At 33.3% G+C, this 20,994-nt stretch overlaps 1 protein-coding gene across 1 annotated transcript in view; it reads right to left on the minus strand.

The window, feature by feature from the left end:
- The window catches only part of GALNT11 (polypeptide N-acetylgalactosaminyltransferase 11), a 61,665-nt gene that overhangs the window by 15,613 nt on the left and 25,058 nt on the right, over positions 1-20,994 (minus strand). Inside the window, exons 2-5 of the mRNA XM_052000668.1 lie at positions 15,357-15,689; positions 10,896-11,019; positions 5,882-6,048; positions 417-542 (exon numbers count right to left, since the gene is read on the minus strand). Of these exons, the coding sequence (XP_051856628.1) occupies positions 417-542; positions 5,882-6,048; positions 10,896-11,019; positions 15,357-15,651 (712 nt within the window). The 5' untranslated portion in view covers positions 15,652-15,689. The remainder of the gene's footprint in view (positions 1-416; positions 543-5,881; positions 6,049-10,895; positions 11,020-15,356; positions 15,690-20,994) is intronic.

Consider the following 20,994-nt stretch of genomic DNA (forward strand, 5'->3'; position numbering starts at 1 on the left):
TTAAACATTTTCTTCTGGGGAACACTTGACTTCTTTATGTTTTGCAGCTTTATGCTGGAAGGACTTAACTTCACCATCTAACTATCACCAACTAAGAACAGTGCTAAAGCAAAGCATTTTAGCAAAATTTATGTAATGGAATTCAATAATGTTTCAGTTTTAAGCTTTTATTCACTTAATGTTGATATAAGAAAGATCAGATTTGAGGGCAACAATTAATAAATAGAATTACCAGAAAGTTTAACAATGTAAAAATTTCTGACAAACTCCCCAGTTTTATTTTACCTCTTCTACCAGAAACAAAGGTGGTATTTTAGGACTCTATATTATAATACTCCTAAAGGAAACTAAAGGAAAAGTCTGTTTGACACACAAGTGGTTATTTTCCAACAAGATAATCATATAGTATATAATACCTGTAGCATGAGCTGCTCCAATCATTCTTCCTCGAATCAATCCCTCTCGTTTTTCATTCCTAACCACCTGAATTTTTCCAGGAAGATATTTTTGGACATAATCATCTAGCCCTCCTTTCAAATCATCTGAAAAAAGACAATTACTTTAGTATATTTGTAAATTTATTTTTTGAAATGTAGAGACCATTTGAAAAACATTTGATCTTTTATTCTATTTATTATAAAAGTAAAAAATATGGATAAATCTTAAAGTATGCATTTATGCATATTTTAACATGTTATCACAACATCCTTTACTTAAAAGTTAAATAGAATGAATGGTCTTTTCATTTTGGAATTTTTTATCATTTACTGAAATATATCAATATTTGATAAACTTTTAATCAACTATTCGATCAAATAAAAATACTTAAACCTGCAACAACTCTGTAATTCTCTGCTTCTTTCTGTAATTACAACAACACTGGCCTACTTTAAGTTTTTTTAATAAATTTTATTAAAGCTAAAAAGAAAGTTCTATATAAAAATAATCATATAAGAGATATAAAGATTTTTGTTATTAATCAAGATGAGAAATCTTAGACCTGGATATTTTATGAGATATTATTAATTATTAAATACCTACTAAACACCATAGTAGTTTTAAAATATAAAAGTCCTACTTTGGAGGAATTCAGAGTCTAATCTGGAGAGATATGTATAGATATATATAAAAGACACACAAGGTGACTAGTGTGTGAGGGGGGAGGGGAGAAAGGGGGGAGGGGAAAAAAGGGGGAGGGAGAGAAGGGGGGGAGGTAGTAGGCTCAGTGAAGGCTTCACATACAAAGCAACATATATTAAGCCTTGAAGGAAGCTAGGGATTGTGTGAGAGAGAGAGAGAGAGAGAGAGGCAAGGAGAGAGGGCATTTATGGGGGACACTCGGGGCAAAGGCATGGAGTAGTGAGACATAGATAGAACATCAGCCTGGCCGGACTAAGCGAGCCTAAAGGAAGCTAAGCTGGCCCACTTGTTCCTCACACAGAAAATTATGTCCCTAAACCCAAGCCTTTTCATTCATTGTCTGCCACACTTGGCAAACGCTCTCCTCACCCCAAACCTTTACTTCCACAGTTTTCAGCCATACTCAGCCAAAACTCACTTCCCCCCCCCCCCAAATTTATTTGTTTATTTTTTAACTGAATTGAAGCTTTTTATTTACAAAGCATATGCATGGGTAATTTTTCCAACATTGACTCTTGCACAACCTTTTGTTCCAAATTTTCCCCTCCTTCCTCCCACTCCCTCCCCAAGCTGGCAGGTAGTTCAACACATGTTAAATATGTTGAAATATATGTTAGATCCAATAAATGTATACATATATTTGTAGAGGGCTAGAACTCTGAAAAGGTGTACTTAAATCTAAGTCAACAAGGTACTTATAGTTAAGCATTTACTTAGTATAGTGATGTGATGGTTGTGCATGCTCAGTGTGTTGTAGTGATGTAATCATACTGAAGTATTTAAGGGCTGGGAATGCTCTCTCAGCCACAGACACAAGAGAAGAAGCCAGATTCCAGACTCCATCTTTAACCATCCTCTTGACTCTCCTACCTCTTTCCCTCCTCCACTAAGACCAAGGACTTGGGGTGATCCCGAGGTCCTCCAGAGAGCTAGCCTGGACATTACACATATTTATAGTTATCTTATTGCACAAGAAAAAGCAAATCAAGAAGGAAGAAAAAGAAAACCAAATGCTAGCAAATAACAACAGAGAGAGTGAGAATGTTATGTTGTGATCCACCCTTAGTTCCCACAGTCCTCTCTCTGGCAGTAGATGGCTCTCTTCACCACAAGACCATTGGAACTGGCCTCAATCATCTCACTGCAGAAAAGAGCCATGTCGAGACTTACATGAACTGATGCTAAGTGAAATGAGCAGAACCAGGAGATCATTATATACTTCAACAACGATATTGTATGAGGATGTATTCTGATGGAAGTGGATTTCTTTGACAAAGAGACCTGAGTTTCAATTGATAAATGATGGACAGAAGCAGCTACACCCAAAGAAAGAACACTGGGAAACGAATGTGAACTATTTGCATTTTTGTTTTTCTTCCCGGGTTATTTTTACCTTCTGAATCCAATTCTCCCTGTGCAACAAGAGAACTGTTCGGTTCTGCAAACATATATTGTATCTAGGATATACTGTAACCTATTCAACATGTAAAGGACTGCTTGCCATCTGGGGGAGGGGGTGGAGGGAGGGAGAGGAAAAATCGGAACAGAAGTGAATGCAAGGGATAATGCTGTAAAAAATTACCCTGGCACGGGTTCTGTCAATAGAACACATTGTTTTAGGTGTTATTAAATAAAGCCAAATTGAATTTAAAAAAAAAAAAAAAAGAAAAGAGCCACGTCCATCAGATTGTTGCTGTGTATAATGAACTGAACAGGATGCCTTTTTAGGTTCCAAACTCCGCCTTCCCCTCCACCATGCATGCTTGTGTATGTGTATTTATGTCTCTGCATGTATATGTATAAAAATTATACACACGCACACATATCTTATATGTACAGTATGCATTTCCCATTAAAATATGAGCTCCTAGAGAGGAAGGACTGTGCTTTTGCCTTTCTTTGTATTCCCAATTCTTAGCACAGTGCCTGGCCTATAGAAGGCATTTTTAATAAATGCATGTTTACTTGCTTGATTTAATAAGGCTGCAAAAGAAGATTGGGACTACTTATAAAGGGATTAAATTGGCAAATAGAGTAGTTTATAGTTTATTCTACATATAATACTGAATAGAACACTGGCATGCTTGCAGTGAATGCTTTGGGAAATGGAGTGTTTAATTGCTTGGAAAAGGTCTCCTAGAGCAGGTAAGGCTGAAGACAAAAAGGGGCTGGGGGGAGGGAAAGGGGGTTGTGTGACAGTAATTCATATGAAAGGTGATGAGAGGCCAAACTAAGATAGTCTAAGAGGAGAAAATCAGATTTTGGAACAAATTTTGTGAAAATGAAAATAAAAAAAATTTGCAGAGTAGATATGTGAAGTTGTAGGAAAGTAATGAATTTAAAATGAGAACTGGAAGGATGACTACCATCTAGAGAAATAGGGATGTTCAGAAAAGGATGAAGTTTGAGGAAAAGAAAAATGAGTTCTTCTTTATACATATTGTATTTAAAATGTCTACCATACAGCAAGCTCAAAATGTCTAGTACGGAATTGGACTTTGTTACTAGTATTTAAATGAAAAAAAATAATCAATGAGCATTTATTATATGCTTACTAAGTATGTTCCCCACTTTTCCCAATGTACCAACATTTAACTGAAAAGTCAGGCAACTAATCAATAATCAAAAAATTGTTAATAATAAAAAATCAATAAAATCAATTATTAAGCTACTATTGTGGCACATACTGGGGACACAGTCTCTACACTGAAGAAATTGATATTCTAATGGAGGAGACAATGTGTGTCTACATTACAATATATATGTGTATATATACATGTGAATCAGGACGAAGAACATCTAAGGGACGGGGGACAACAGTACAAAGGCTGTTTGAGGCAGAAATGTCATGCTTGAGGAATTCATGGAGTAGAGCAACATATAATATTACCAGATAGGTAGCAGACCAGATCTATGAGTTAATAAGAGTGTCACTGGAGTTTATTCTACATTATTTCACATTTCACATATGAAGAGAGTTAGAAGTTCTTTCAATAAAGATGAATAAGTACCCAAAGCTCTCTGAGGATGTATTAGTTAAGTCCCTCTCCTCTAGAAACTGATAATCTATTAAAACATAAGTTCCAAGTTCTCCATTCTGCCTTAACTACCATATATAATGTACATTTATTTGCCTTGAGCTTTGGCTTCCCACTTACCTAATTGGCACCCAGAGAAACCACCCCCTCCTCCAGATCTCAGCCATGCTCTTCATCTAGGCAGCCCACTAGTTGTTATCAAAAGCAGTAAGCAGCCCCACACATTTCTCTTATCTCCAACCCTACAGAAGAGAGACTTCAATTATCTGACAGTTTTTCTTTTCAATTCTGTTGAATGTATCCTTAAGCATAGATAATTTGTTTGACTTTCAGGGTCTTTTTAAAAAAGAGTAGATATGAGTTTGCTAAGCAGAGGTATTAAGAACTAAGAAAAAGTACAGCCTTTTCCATTTTTCTTCATTCCATTCTCTTCATCCATTCTCTTCATTCTGTTTGCAATTTCTAATTATTTAGGGCTGCTCTTTTGTAGATTTTCATTATATCTTTTCCATAACCAGTCATAACCAGAAGGCATTCCCCAAGTTACAAATACTTGATTTATAAGTGACCTATAAGCACAAAGGGCAACCTCATGTTCCATAGTCCTAACCCCACTTGCCCTAAGACAGTTCAAACCTACTTGCCTGGAAGAGTGGCCAAGCTTTTCTGGGTTAATGATGTAAACTGGTGGAAACTAAGGGGAATTGCTTAACTTTAACAATTTTTTCCTTTTTATTCACCTTCTTGGAAACTGAGCACAATCTCTACTTAAAAACCTTTCCTCATTTTCACAGCCCATAGCTCAACTAGTTCTACTTTAAAGCAAATCCTTAAACTTCTTCCCTTCTCTCCAGTTACTGAAGAAAATTTTTCTTTCACTTTTCCATTTCTGAATCAAAAATGAACCTTAATTATGTTTTTTTTAAGTGAAATTACAAATCAAGGAAAATGAAAGCCCTAAGTTTTTAAATAAGAAACATGATTAATAATACCATTAATCATACTCTTGAAACTGCTCATGTATTCCTTTCCAAATATCTACAAAAATTTCCATTGACCTTATATTTTAAAATTGGAAGTCATCTAAGTCCTTAAAAATCATAGACTAATAACTCTCCTTGTATTATTCTAATTAAATATATTTTTCTCAAGAAGCATGACTACAATTAAAGAGAAAGAATATCTCTCTTGATGTTACTGATATGTTTTATTTAATTATTTCTACTGGTTTCATAGCAACTGTAGGATGTTTAGCTATATTTGGGTTAAAATAAGTTTCTAGGGTTTAGTCAGGAAACTAACCAAAATGTACAACCTTGTATCATGGTAAAATGAGTTAAAAATTCCAAATAGGTAACTTATAAATGACCTTTTGAAACAAAACCCATTTGTAAATTGAAAACTTCCTTACGGAACTATAAAATTAGAGTAATAAATTCCAAGCACTGACCATGATAATAGAATTTAAGCGCAGAACATGAATAATAGTTTAAACTACTCTAATTTCCTTAAAATTAGGATATATTCACTGGATAGAATATTTAACTATAGCTAACCTTACTAGAATTTTGTTAATGGCAATAGTTTTTACCTTCCATTTTGAATATTCAATTGTGTGCGTAACTGTCACTGTTCGTGGAAGAAAAGGGAAAATTCCAAGTATTATCAGTACTTCCATCCATCCAGTTATCTGTTACACTTACCAAATTCACTATTGTCATCTACCAAGATAATTTCATGAAGGAGATGGGCTGGTGTTCGATCTATGACACTATGTACTGTCCGAAGTAAGGCAGAAAAGGCTTCGTTGTAGAAACAAATCACAATACTGGCAGCTGGAAGGTCAGTTGGATATGACTTTTCTTTACATCTGCAGACATAATTATAAAAAAAAATAGTGAATTTAAAAAGCCTTCTAGGTTTTAAAATATTAAATTCCATCAATCACTTCAAGAATGCACTTGTCACATTCTCCTCTCACTTGTTTCCATTCATTTTTAGAACATATAGGAAAACAGGTAAACAAGCCGTAAGTTTGTGGTTTCCTCTAACATTCCTATATTTTCTTCTTCCTTGCTCTGTTCTCATGCTTATTTTGAAAATTTTGATTTACAAGCCATTCTCCAATTGATAAATGGTCAAAGGATATGAACAGACAATTTTCAGATGAAGAAATTGAAACTATTACCACTCACATGAAAGAGTGTTCCAAATCACTATTGATCAGAGAAATGCAAATTAAGACAACTCTAAGATATCACTACACACCTGTCAGATTGGCTAAGATGACAGGAAAAAATAATGATGAATGTTGGAGGGGATGCGGGAAAACGGGGACACTGATGCATTGTTGGTGGAGTTGTGAACGAATCCAGCCATTCTGGAGAGCAATCTGGAATTATGCCCAAAAAGTTATCAAACTGTGCATACCCTTTGATCCAGCAGTGTTTCTATTGGGCTTATACCCCAAAGAGATACTAAAAAAGGGAAAGGGACCTGTATGTGCCAAAATGTTTGTAGCAGCCCTGTTTGTAGTGGCTAGAAACTGGAAAATGAACGGATGCCCATCAATTGGAGAATGGCTGGGTAAATTGTGGTATATGAATGTTATGGAATATTATTGCTCTGTAAGGAATGACCAGCAGGATGAATACAGAGAGGCTTGGAGAGACCTACATGGACTGATGCTAAGTGAGATGAGCAGAACCAGGAGATCATTATACACTTCGACAACGATATTGTATGAGGATGTATTCTGATGGAAGTGGATTTCTCTGACAAAGAGACTTAACTGAGTTTCATTGGATAAATGATGGACAGAAACAGCTACACCCAAAGAAGGAATACTGGGAAATGAATGTGAACTATTTGATTTTTGATTTTCTTCCTGAGTTATTTTTACCTTCTGAATCCAATTCTCCCTGTGCAGCGGGAGAACTGTTCGGTTCTGCAAATGTGTATTGTATCTAGGATATACTGCAACATAATTAACATATATAGGACTGCTTGCCATCTTGGGGGGGGGAGAGAGGGAGGGAGGGGAAAAAATGAAACATAAGTGATTTCAAGGGATAATGCTGTGTAAAAATTATCCTGGCATGGATTCTGTCAATACAAAGTTATTATTAAATAAAATTTAAAAAAAAAAAAAAAGAAAATTTTGATTTAATTGAAATGTATAGAGAGTATATTAAAAGAAAAGATAGAAAACTGCCAACAACATGAGTGGAATTACAGAGGAATTGTTATGAAACAAAGTGCTAGCATACCTTTTCTGTAAAAACTGTAGAAGTTTCAAAAGGCAGTATTATAAATAAGAAAAATACCATTTAAAAAAATTCACTTTTAACAGATGATCAACTTCAAATACAACAATTCTATAAAATTACATTAAAAATGGGACTAATAACAAGTTTTAAAATGAATCATTAAAACTAATTTAACTCAAAATTTTAAGTTTTGACTAGTTGATCATTATAATCAGTATGGCAGTGAGGGGTTTAAAGAAGGAAAGAACACTAAAGCTCAATATGAATACATCTTGATCTCAAGGAGTTTTCCAAATGATGTGGGGAAAGAGTAAATATTAAATATAAAGGGATCTTGCTCTCAAGGAGCTTATGATGAAGGGAGAGGGTAAATGTTTAACATGTATGAACAAAGGAAAATGTGATAAATTCAAAGAAAAAAAGGAAAAGAGATTTGAGATGTTTCAGTTTGAGATGAGTCAGGATGGCACTTAAAAAAAAAAAAAAGAGAGGGACTTCAAAAGGAGATAGTGGGGAAGGAAAAGGGAAGAACCCTTTCCTGGCATCATGAGAGATTAAGTAAAAGATGAATGAAAGCAGAATAAGGAGACCCAAGATAGTTGGAATATGGAGCCTACATAGGGAAGTATGTAATAGAACTGGAAAGCAAGATCAAAGTGTGATGGTGTAGGTCTTAAAATCTAGAATCAGTATTATAACATTTATTAAGTAAGCAATAAATAATCTCCTTGAGGTTTTTGAGCATAATTATATGATCAAAAGAAGTCCAATATGTCTACTTGGCATTTGAATGCACATTAAAATCTTACAACTTCTATAACCAATATGGAATTCATAATAATCTGGACTAAGATTAGGCTTAAAACTGACCTTGCCAATTAACCTTTTCTTCACAGATAATATAAAATAATAGTGGAATCAGGATTTTACTGAAAATTTGAAAGCCACAAGAGAACTCACGCATTTTTTTCCTTTAAAAATGGAGTCTTCTGAGATAATGTTTTGCAAACCTTGAAGTTTGATATAAATGCTAGCTATTATAATTCATAATAGTCACAAATAATTCTTAGCTAACTGTTAAAACAGATTACTTTGAGCCTACAGCAGGCAACAATGTTTCGTTACATTATCTAAGTTTTTTTGATGATGTTTTATGTAAAGAAAAGCCCTATTCTTATGCACTACCATTTTGATAAAAATTAGAATTTAAAGGAATGAAGAGAGGAAACAAATCGAGTACTTTTTTTCCAGTGGCAAATAACATGTTTCCTCACCTGAAAATAAGGGTGGTCTGAATATATCAAGATAGCCCCTCACCTCAAAAGCCTATATTCCTATGAATATCAGTATTAAAGTAATAATAACATTGATAGGATACTTTAAAATTTGGAAAAATTTTACATCTATTTATATAAGTTTCATTCTCAACAAGCCTGTAGAGTAGATGCTATGGATAATATTATCCCCATTTTATTGTTTAGGAAACAGAGGTTCGGGAAGGTAAAAGTGAACGCTTTTTACTTCAAATCTGCCTGTCACAACAATGAAGAAATTCTAGATATTTCAATAACTTTCAAAAGTCAAAATAAGTTTTCACACTAGATTTCTATTACTTACTAATTAGGGTTCCTGACTGTCAAAGTTTTCAAAGTAATATTCAGTCTTTCTTTCCTAAGTCTAAAAAGTAGCTAATAAATCTTCTTAGGTATAAGATACTCTGGGTATCTCTTTTTCATACCAAAAATTATACCTTTCCTCATAAGTATAAAGAAATTCCCTCATCTGCCTTATTCTCTTTCATCCCTGTGACATTATTGGTGGTTCTTTTTTTTTCTTTTTGGATCTAGTTTTCTAAATTATAAACTTGATAATCAACAATAAAACAAATATTCAAATAAAGAAAAAGGAATTTTAAAATAACATGAAGCCATAAAATATCTATTATTAGAGAATATTTTAAATCTTTTAATTCTATTATGATTTGTTAAGTTGTGCTAAATTAAATACCTACAAGTTTAGTATTTTCATGGATAAATTGTTCATCTTTATTCTTCTGGGAAATAGCTTTGTATGTATGTGTATATATACACACACATATATATATATATATTTACATATATTTTGGTTTATTAGAATTATCTTACCTCATTCCCAGAAGAATATAAATTTCTTTAGAAGAGGAACTTCTTCATTTTTCCTTTTTATATCTCTAGCACCTAGCATATAACAAATACATGAGAGCTCCAGGTATTGAAAAATATGTTTCTTTGGGGGGAAAAAAATGATCTTATGCTTCAGATTGATATAACTATATCTCAGTTAGTAAAAATGAATTTCTTTTTTCTATATCACAAATTTATGATTTGTGTATACTACCATCTTAGAATATAAGCTTGTTAAAGGGCAAAAATAAAATTGGGATGAAATATTAAAAAATTCATACTTCAGGGGCTCACAAAATGACTGAAGACCAAGTTATCAGACTGTAATTGAGCTCATGTCTGAGTGGAGATAAAAGACAATAATAGCTCACATTTCTATAGCATTTCATGCTAATATGACACTTTCCACATGATAAGACTAAGATGCAAGAAGCACAAGAATTATTAGTCTCCTATTATAATGGTGAAAATGAGTCTCAGAGAGATTAAGAAACTTGCCAATGATTACAAAAAATTGCCTACCAATTACAAATTGGTCGGGCCAGGCATCCTCCATTCCAGCTGCTCTGACACCAAGTCCTTCATTCTCTTTACAAGCTACCCTCTCTTATACTGAGCAAAGAACAAATAAGTACCTGTTTTCATGTGTTTTATAACACATTAGACTTTCAACATAACATGGAGAACAAGTTGACAAAATTATTGCTTGTTATACAAATAACTTCTACTTTAATTATTTTCTTCTGACTCATTAATATTTGCTCTTAAGTTTCATTTAATTGATTTTCCTCCATTCCTCTCTCCATTTCTTTGGCAAAGCAAACAAGCACATACACACATAAAACAATCACAAAAAAATCCCATGACAATAACAACAAAAAATACCTTTATATTTCATCATTTATTCAGTAACTAATGTTCAATCTGAGGAATGAACCCTTTCTTAAATTAAAATCATACCCCTGAGAGTTCATTAGTTTTATTTCTTACTCTTTTAATATGACGTGGATTAAATTTTTGTCTGCATATATACTTTTGACCTTTCATTTATCTGCCACCTGATTTGTTATTTTAAAATAAATCCAGTAAGCTCTGAATCATGATATTACAAACTCAGATCATCTGGCTTCAATTATTATAAGTCTGGAAATTTGTCTTAGCACTACCTCATGTATTATAATAGCTGAAAAAATTGACACATTTTAACACTATTTTCATGTTATTTAATGTACACACAAAAGCACAATATTAAATTGTAGTAACAAAAATTAGTATGTCAAACATACTCTGCATTTCTTGTATCTGGCACATCTCTATGGTAGCCCAAGCGATTACTGATAAGTAAATTAAAGGCATGCTTCTGATAGCCCAAGTCTCTTACTTCCTGATCTCTTTCATTAAAAATCATACCTGTAATAGAAAAAAGTTAAAGTCAGTATATCATGTCTAGAAAAGATTATTGGTTCTACTTTAACAGAACAAAATTTATAACAGGAAAATTACCTCATTCCATTATAACTAGGTATTAGCCATGTTCTTTGAATATAAGTTACTCCAGTTACGAAAAGATGAATTAAGGTTAGAAATGAAATCTTAAAATTCTTATCTGTCCCACAAACTTGTTCCAATACCAACCACCTACTCACTAGCCATATTCTAAAACCATTTGATCATACTTGGAAGACAAACCTTCTCATCAGCAAAGTAAACATTTTTCCTAATACATAAAATCAGAGAAAAGGAGAGTGATAGGGCCTGCGCCTCTTTTCATCAATAAATAGAGACTCCCAGGTGAGGAACTTTCAAGCAATGAAACCTATGCACAGCCACGCAGCCAGTATGTATTAAGAGGGAGGACAACTCCATCCACAACTGCACACAATATTTAAACAATATATAAAAAATGGGCTACAATTATTTATTTAGAAGATCACAGAGCTTCAAAAGACATGAAGAGTTCACTGGCTACAACTTCTGCTCATGTTCTGGCCTTTTTCAAGAACCTATGCTGGTCTCACTTTCAATCTCCCTGGAAAAGGAGAATCCCTAATATCAGTCTTATACAATTACCAAGTTTTCCCCACACCTGACAAAATGTTATAATTTAAAGAGATGCATATTCTTTTTGGACAGTTGGCCAGAGCGAAGGACGTGTATGGACAGAGGCAGAAAAAAATAAGCAGAAGCAGGCTGTGGGATATGACCCCATATCAAGGAAAGCAGCGCTGAAAGAGCAGAGTGCTAGTAAATGCAGTGACCGAAGGTAAGTACGACTAACTTTTTCAGAAGGAAAATGGGGGCCTGGAGGTACAGAACAAAGTGCATGCTTTGGGACATGGCCAGCATACTCAGACTTCTCCGATACTCCTGGGGAAGGTAATAGGCCATCACCTAGCAATTACTACGTGCCAGGCACCGGGCTAAGTGCCTTCCTATCCCTGCCAGGCAGATGCTGCTTTTATTCCTACTTTTCAATGGAGGAAACTGAGACAAATAAAAGTTAAGGGGCTTGTTCAAGGACACAAGAACCTAAGGTTGGATTTGAATACAGATTTCCTGACTCCAGACCCAGGGCTCTATCTACTTTTCCACCAGCTGTCTCACTAACAATTAATACTGATGCACAGACAGAGAGACAGAGAGAGACATAGAGAGACAGAGAGAGAGAGAGAAAGAGAAAGAGAGAGAGACAGAAAGACAGAGAGAGAGACAAAGACAGAGAGAGGGAGAAAGAGAGAGAGAGACAGAGACAGAGGGAGAAACAGAGAGAGATAGAAAAAGATGGAGAAAGACAGAGAGATACAAAGAGAGAACAATATTAATAAAACTTTATTTTTATGAAAGAAGAAAAAACTGGCCATATCTGTTTTAAAACTCTTTTTTAAAAAATCAGTCTTTTATTCTTCTCCAAACCAAAACATATCAACTTCTTTAACCTTTCCTCATGTTTCCTTAAAATGTTCCAGAAATGTTCCAGATACCCTCCAGCTGACATACAACCCTTCTAAAATACAATGAAACAAAGCTGGATACAATAGTCTAATAAGGGACTAATAATGTTCAAGGACTATATTCCTGAGCGGGATATTAACATTAACAGAACATTATCATGAATGACCTCTCAGTTTCTTTTCTCAAAGCAAATTACAATAAAATCTCAGCCAGTATGACACTGTATTTGCAGTTAATTTCACTTTCTAATTAACTAAGGGCTTACCAAGAAACCTAAACTTTCATTTCATTGTTGAAAAATCTTTCTAAAATATGTAAATATACTTCCTAGCCAATTTGTTAAACTTAATTTAAGCTTTCTTTAAAAATGTAAGATTTGGGGGCAATTAGGTGGTGCAATGGATAGAGCACCAGCCCTAAAGTCAGAAGGACCTGAGTTCATATCTGGCCTCAGACACTTAATACTTCCTAGCTATGTGACCCTGGGCAAGTCATTTAGCCCCAACTGCCTTGGCCAAAGGAAAAAAAAATATTTTCCAAAGTATTTCATTGTTCCTAAGTCTAATTCTCATTCTACAATACTGGAGACTAAGATGCAGAAAATTATGAAACTGCATTAAAATTCTGTATTAACAATTAAGAATATGTTATTTAAAAAAAACAACTCTGGTATCAACTTGTGTTCTTAACACAATACGCTGATAAAATTAAAATGTAAGAACAACATTATAATTAAAGATTTTGATCAGTTGAATTCCAGCTAAAAGTTTTACTGTAATTTCAGGTACTTTCCTAACCTTTCTCAATATTCTTGTTTTCTAATTTTTAAATGATTATGGTAGTATATAGCAATTTGTGCCTAATTAATCAGAGGAACATTCTTTGTACTTCATTTTATCCAGAGAAAGTTTTAAACATCTATATCATAACAAAAAGTCACACCAATAAAGTTTCTTAGAGATTACTTAACATCTCTATCACATGTCATTGATTCCAGCTGAAATGACAAATCTGGAAATACCAACAAATTTTTAACTACCATCATTCTTCATCTGTGCCTTTTAATTATTTTAAAGAAATAATCATTTCCCCTTAACAGATGGCATTTGTTTTGAATTACACCATTTTCTCCCTCCCAACAATTAAGGTACTTTAGTATATTTATCATTATTCTTCTTTGGATTCTTTCAAATACAAAATTCATCCTAAAATAATTAAATCCAATTCTAATTAAGGCTCTACCATCTGCTTACTTTTTATTTCTGATCTTGATGACTGTGTTCTTTTTGATTTTAAAATATAAGAAAGTTTTCCATTAATACTTCCCAGATGCTTTCCCAAGTAATTTGAAAAAATGACTAGGACTAGAATCTGTGATTTAATCAGAATGGGGAATTCCCTCCTACTAAGTTGCCTGAAGTAGACATTCATTAAGTGTCAAAGAGGGCTTTGAAATCCAGTAATTACCAAACGACCAACACTGAATCCATACCTCAAATTCTATTGAGTTACTATATAAATCTTGTCTAAAATAAGGAACAAAAAAAATTGGCTTGTAAATAAAATGTACTGATTCTAATCTCTCTGTCTCTTATCTCTATTTCTGTTGGTAAACTCTCTTTTCTCTTATACACACATATTTTTAAGTGTATTATATATATATGTGAGTATACACATATATATGTGTTTGTATACACACACACACAAATTACTTCTCTAAGCTTCAGTTTCCTCATCTGTAAAATGGGGATAACAAAACTTGTTAAGACCTTCTTGACAGGTTTATTGTGAGTCAGGTACAATTTCACAAATCAGTAATGCAATTTCACAAACTCCTTTATTACAACTCACAATAATCAGTCTTTAAATGTTAAGAAGTAGATCTTAAATAGAACCTTTTATAAGGTCCAAGCTGGTTTTTCTTCAATATACCAGACTGCTTCTCACTTTAATTAAAAGAAAATATTTCAAACATACAAAACGTATGACCAATACTTTAATTTTTCTATTTTTAGTCTGCTTTCCTTCTTCTAATTTAGAGAAAGTTATTAATTCATTTCTCAATCCCAAATTTTCTTTCTTCCTGATTAAATAATGTCAATTTCTTTCATCCTACTTCAAAGTTTCTTTTTTCCAACTCTTTTTTAATTTTTAGTTTCTTTTGTAGACTATAATCAGTTCTTCTATGTTTTTTCTTCTGTTTTTTATATAATACCTCTGCCATAACATGACTCAACATAATCAATGTTTCTTAAATTTGTTCATCTCTATATAAATCACAGTCACATCAGACAAAAAAAGTTTTCTTTTAGATAAGTTCCTACTTTTGACTGATATGATCAGTGAAATCTTAGAGTTCTAGTCTCAAAACTTAGAATCTGATATACATGAGTTGAAACTGGAATCTAATTAGCATCTCCCTTTGGACTTGTGCTAAGATGGACAAAAGTTTCATATTCTGCCAAGCAAAGCTCCAAATTAATCAACAATTGAAGACTGTGTCAGTAACACTAAAACTCCATCAGAAATTTCACAATGTAATCACAAGAGCCCCGAATTTGGAGTCAGAAGGGAGCCCTAAACTCAATCCACATTCTGTCATTACTGTAACTTTTAACAAGTCATCTCACTTCTCTGGACCCCTTGTGGAATGAGAAGATAGATCAGGTGACCTCTAAGGTCCCTTCTAGATCAAAATCTATGATCCTGAAATCCTAGAATATAAGCAATGAAATTTATCTTTTAACCTGAGAAATAAAACTAAGCAACATCAACTGAAAATGAACTCTCCTTACCCATTTCAGGAGAGAGCTCCATGTCATCTCCATCTGCATCTTTAACATGATTTTCTAAAATAGATCCAACCTTGTTGACTTTCGACTGTGGCTCTAATAATCGACTTGGGCCACGAGTAAAACGAGGATAGAATTTCTTGGGGAATGGTCCTTGGGGTTTAGACCCCTTGATGGGCACATTCTTAAATGGCTGAGTCACTTCACTAAAGTTGAAATAAATAAAGAGTAAAACTGTCCAGGTCACCGATGTAAAAAGGCACCCATAGCAGAAATAGCGAAGTGTGACACTTCCCATTGTAGATTTAGCATTGTTGGAGGTCCATGTTCAACATTCTGAAAAAAAAAGTAAGAATTAACTCCTGTAAGACACTTCATTGCCCTTGTAAATCATTTACTAAATTCACATTCTTTTAAAAAAACAGACCTTTGGAAATAAGACTTCAGCTTTCAGATTTTAACAAATGTATCCTATACAATCAAATTCACCAAGCAGCAAGCATTTTTAAGCTGTCTGTTTAGACAGCATCTTAATGCACAACCAATTTAAATATATATATGTTGATCTCTAGATAGCTTTAAAAGAAAAAATTTAAACAGAAATTATACATATAATTTCATTATTAACATATACATGTTGGTGCTTAATTAAGGTTAGTAAAATTACTGTTATTCAATGGCCCATATTAAGAAGTAAAGCTACGATTAGGAAATAAAAACAATACATTAAGAATCTATATACATTTAATGATTCAACATCTCTTCAAGCTGCAAAATCCTGTGATTCTAATGCAATTTTTTTTAAACTTGTGGATTTTGATAACAACAAGTAAAATTATACAGATTTGAGAATTATAAGATATTTTATAAGAAATATCTCAACTTCAAAATATTCCAGTTTGACAATAAATAGTCCCTACTAAAATATTCTATGTCCATGACTAAAAAGAGAAGTAGTGGGTGGTATACTTGCAATGGGCATTGTACTGAGAATTAAGAGAATTAGGTTCTAGTTCTGGCTATATTATTATCTGTGTGTCCTAGTGCACATCAATCCTTAAGGCCTCAATTTTGTCATCTGAAAATGAAGAAGTTAAATTACAATTAAGGTTCCTTTCAGCACAGTCATCCTAATATTCAGAACATGAATGAAAAGCCCTCATTTCTAATCAATTTGTAAGATATCACTTTGCCCTTGGCCTTATAACTTTATCTAAAACCTTCTGTACTACTTTTATTTTTTAACTGAAACCATTTGTATGGATATCATTACAAAAAATGGTAACATAAAAAAAATAGAAAATGCTTAATAGGTTGTCCATAAAACAAGCCAAGATGCAGATACTCAGTGTTATTGGATATTATTACTAAATGGAACTTTTTTCTTCCTACTCCACATATTATCTAGTTTCTCCAAAGCAGCCATAAAAATTCCTGCACATTCTCTCCAATTCAGTTTTACTTCAAATTTTGTATTTAATATATTTATATTAGCTGAATAAATGTGGGTTTAGAAATTCAGTTAATACACAAAGACACAGCACATCATTCTTCCAAAAGTAAGCCCTTTATCTAGTAGTTGACAAGTTTCCAAGGGACTTATTTTAAACCAATGGTTAAGATTTTCAAAATAACATCAAAACTCAATAAGTCAGCAGTATTAAGCCTCAGTTTGAAAAATATTAAACTACTTTGCATTAGGTTTACAGCACAAGTCCACAGAGAAGCAAAAATTAAATGCCAACTTTTGACTGTTGTCTGCCAGTAGAAAGTGTAGGAGTATCACTATCCCTGCCAATTGAAAGGATCTTTAAAGGTGACATTGGAGATGCAGCTAGAAATAATTATAATAAAGTCATAAAATCAAGTATCAAAGAAGAAAATGACATGTTAATGTCAGCACTTTTTAAATTAAAACTTCATCATGCAAGAAAAAATTAAATATTTTCAAGGAAGAAAAATAGAGCTATTCAGGCTAAATAAAGAGAACAAGAGCTACAAGATTCGAAAGGGACTGAGGTACTGACGTTTATTTGGCTACATATTAAATTCAAACTATCTAAAATTGACACTTTGCTAAAGTACGACTAGTTAAGAATTTAAGAGATTAGAGATTTTTCAAAATGCTACAATAACTTTTAAGATTAATTTCCACTAAAAATAGAAATTAAGGAAAATTATATCTAAAGTACAATTTAAAACAGCAATTTATAATTCCTACCAGACTGTTTGAATAGAAGGTGTTTGGAGATCTGGGATTGGGGTTTTTTGTTTGTTTATTTTTTTGGTGTATTTAGCAATACTACATGGTAGATATTTTTCACTGTGAAACACAAACCAACCCTGGATACATGCATGTTAAACCTTTTGTTTGTTTCCAGATGTAATCTGGATATAATCTTCTATGAACAATTAAAAAACATTTCTTTTTATAAATAAAAGAATGTTTATATAATATAAATATTCATCCTAATTTATTTGATAAATTTGTACTTTCATGCCATATTTTATTAAAATGGGGGTTAGAATGTAGTACAGTAGACAAAGTATTAGTTATAGGATCAGAAACTATAAGTTCAAATATTAACTCTTCAAAATTGGACAAGTTACTTCCACACTTTCCCTTGGCTCTTCTATTAAATGAGATACCCGTCTAGTTTTATAACAGGATGGTCCTATGAAATATAAATTCATTATAATGAATTTTAAATATTCATGGAATAACAACTGAATCTGAGGCAGCTTTTTCAAAGAGGGGTAAGGAAGTATAATAATATAATATAGGTCATTTCCAGTGGTGCTTGAAATACAAAAAGTACTTAATACATGCTTGTTGATTGATCCAGCAACATAAAAATAAGTGATTTTTTAAGGCTAAGAGCAGTGTTAATGAGATGGTTATGAGAAGGCTTATTTCTCTAAATCCTCAGAGAATGAAGGGCTTGGAGAGCCTCTGCAGGAGGAAGTTCTTTCTACTGTATCTTCCTGGTGCCACTGTGTCTGATACTTTATGACCTTGGCATAAATCCACTTATTCCTTCTTGCCCCAAACCCAGTGATTCTGCAGCCTCCAGAGGAATGTACTCTTCTTATTAGTTCTAAAGCTCAGTAACTTCTGACTTGGTCTAACAGTCTTCCCAACGACCACAATCTTTGGTCTAAAGTGAGTCAAGTAAGCTTGGCCTTGAATGGGGCCACAAGGGGCTGTGACTTGAGTTTTAAGTCTTGGCCCAGCTGCTTAATACTTGTAGGATTTTAGGACTCATTAAGCATCTCTAAGTCTCATTTTCTTCATCTGAAAAATGACAGGCTTAGCCTAAATGAATCTTTTAAGTCCCTTTTTAACACTCAATTCTACAATCCTATGTCCCTTGGTAAGTGAGATAAGCTTACACAAAATTTTTAAACTGGCATGTACCTCAACTTCAAAAGGCCTTTCACTAAGATTTCTCTCTTTGATTCACTAAAATAAAATAAAATTTTAATTTGCTTTTTCAATTAACAACTGATTAATTAATTCATCATTACAGCTATTACTACTTAATCCAGTCATTATTATTGATAAATCAATTACCAGACTCAAAGGCACCCTAAATCTACCCTTTTATATATATATATATATACACACACACACACACATATACATTTACACTTTACATATATTACATATATATGTAGTTATGTATGTATGTACATATACACACATATTTTAAGATTCCTATTTCTCCTTTATGGTAAGGTTCTAGAAAAGATGAAACAGATCCTTTGTTACTCTCAAATCTGAATTGAAAGCAAGTTCTTTATCACTAAGCTGACCTCATGCTGAAATCTATTGTGTCCGAATGCTAAAGCAGTTCCAACACACTAATATAGACATTTGTGAGTAAACATTTCACATCTACTATCATGAATACAAGGGAAAATAAAAAGACAAATAGTTCAAACATCATGGGCACCAATTGATCCTATATATTGTTATCACTTTCTGCTAACAACCATCTAAGTATCTCAAGTTCACTCCTGTTTGGCCTCACTAACTATCCTTACTAGAGATATCCTCCTAAAAGAGGTGGGCCAGTGGAAAACAATCAATTTGGAATCAGAGCACACAAGTTCCAGGTTCTGGTTCTGCTCTTGCTACTCGTGTGGTCCCAGAAAAAGTTACCTGACCACTCCAGAATTCAGTTTCCTAACTGAGAAGTGAAAAGATTATTAAACCAGATGATTCAAAAATCTGTTCTAGTTCTGGATCCAATGATCCTATAAGTATCAGTGTAATCAATTATCTCTAAATTAATACTATTTTTTCCCTATAGCCCCACAACATGATACAGACTTTCTAAAAAACTGTCCCATCTGTTGCAAAATCTGTTACCCCTTTGACTTCCATATCCCATAGTGACCTTTATTCTCCTTACAATACTAAAATTGAAATACTAGCCCCTGCAGGATATCTTTCTTAATTCTCCTCTCCCATTCCCCTAATGATCTTTTCCTTCTCAAAATTCACATAGACTAAAAGAGAACAAGATTAATACAAAATGCTATTTTGCAGTAAGGTTACTGCAAAATTATTTAGTTGTACATTTCTCTCACTTATGGTAAAATAAGTTCACTAAAGTTACTAGCTGATATTATGAATAATGTCCTATACGAAGTACAAATAAAAGGATTCCCTATGTACTTGCTTGCAAATATTAGTGTGCTAAATATGCCGAGCCCCAAAATATTTCCTCACTTCTCTTTTCATTGAGATACATTCATTTAAAGGATTACTAGTCTAGCCATTGACTAAAAAAAAAATAAAATGGGTGAAGAACATATTGCACAAATTATGACATGCAGACTGAAATCAATCCACTAAGTCCAACAATATATATTATCTTGGCTAATGGCTGTTGTTGGCTGGATGTTAGCCAATGAGAAGAGTAAATAATTGAATAGCAGAAGGAAATCAAGCACATTAGAAAAACTGCAAAATACTTTCAATGATGCTAAAGTGTCCCCTGCCACAAAAGTTCATCTTTTTATAACCAACACACTTCCAGTGATATATAACTGAAAATCTTAGAACACTATAATCTCTGAAATAGCACAAATGTAAGCTACCCAAAGTACAGGCAGCTTCATATTATCAATGATCAACTGTATGCAAAAAGTTGTGTAAAAGATACCATGAAGGACTTGTAGAAGGAAGTGAATCTGTCACGTAATGAGCATGAGCAACAACAAACAGATGGACTACCCAAGTGTTTCACTTGCAGCTGTAAAACAAAAAAGGACTAGAAGAAGGTCCCCACTATATCAGATAAGTCCTTTGTAATGGTTTAAGTAAAGAAAAACAACCATTAGAACTGGAAATTGAGAAAATGCCCAACAAAGAGGGAATGGTTGAACAAGTTGTAGTATAGTAATGTAACGGAAGACTATTATGCTATGAGAATGATGAGCAAGTGGATTTCAGAAAAAAAACTGGAAAGACTTACATGAACTGATGCTGAGTAAAGTGAGCAGAAACAGGAGAACATCAGACACAGTAACAATAACACTGCAATGATCAACTATGAGTGATTAGCTCTTCTCTGCAGTACAATGATCCAAGTCTAAAAGACTCATGATGGAAAATGCTATTTACATCTAG

The sequence above is a fragment of the Antechinus flavipes genome, chromosome 5 (genome assembly GCF_016432865.1).
Source record: "Antechinus flavipes isolate AdamAnt ecotype Samford, QLD, Australia chromosome 5, AdamAnt_v2, whole genome shotgun sequence".
Taxonomy (NCBI): domain Eukaryota; kingdom Metazoa; phylum Chordata; class Mammalia; order Dasyuromorphia; family Dasyuridae; genus Antechinus; species Antechinus flavipes.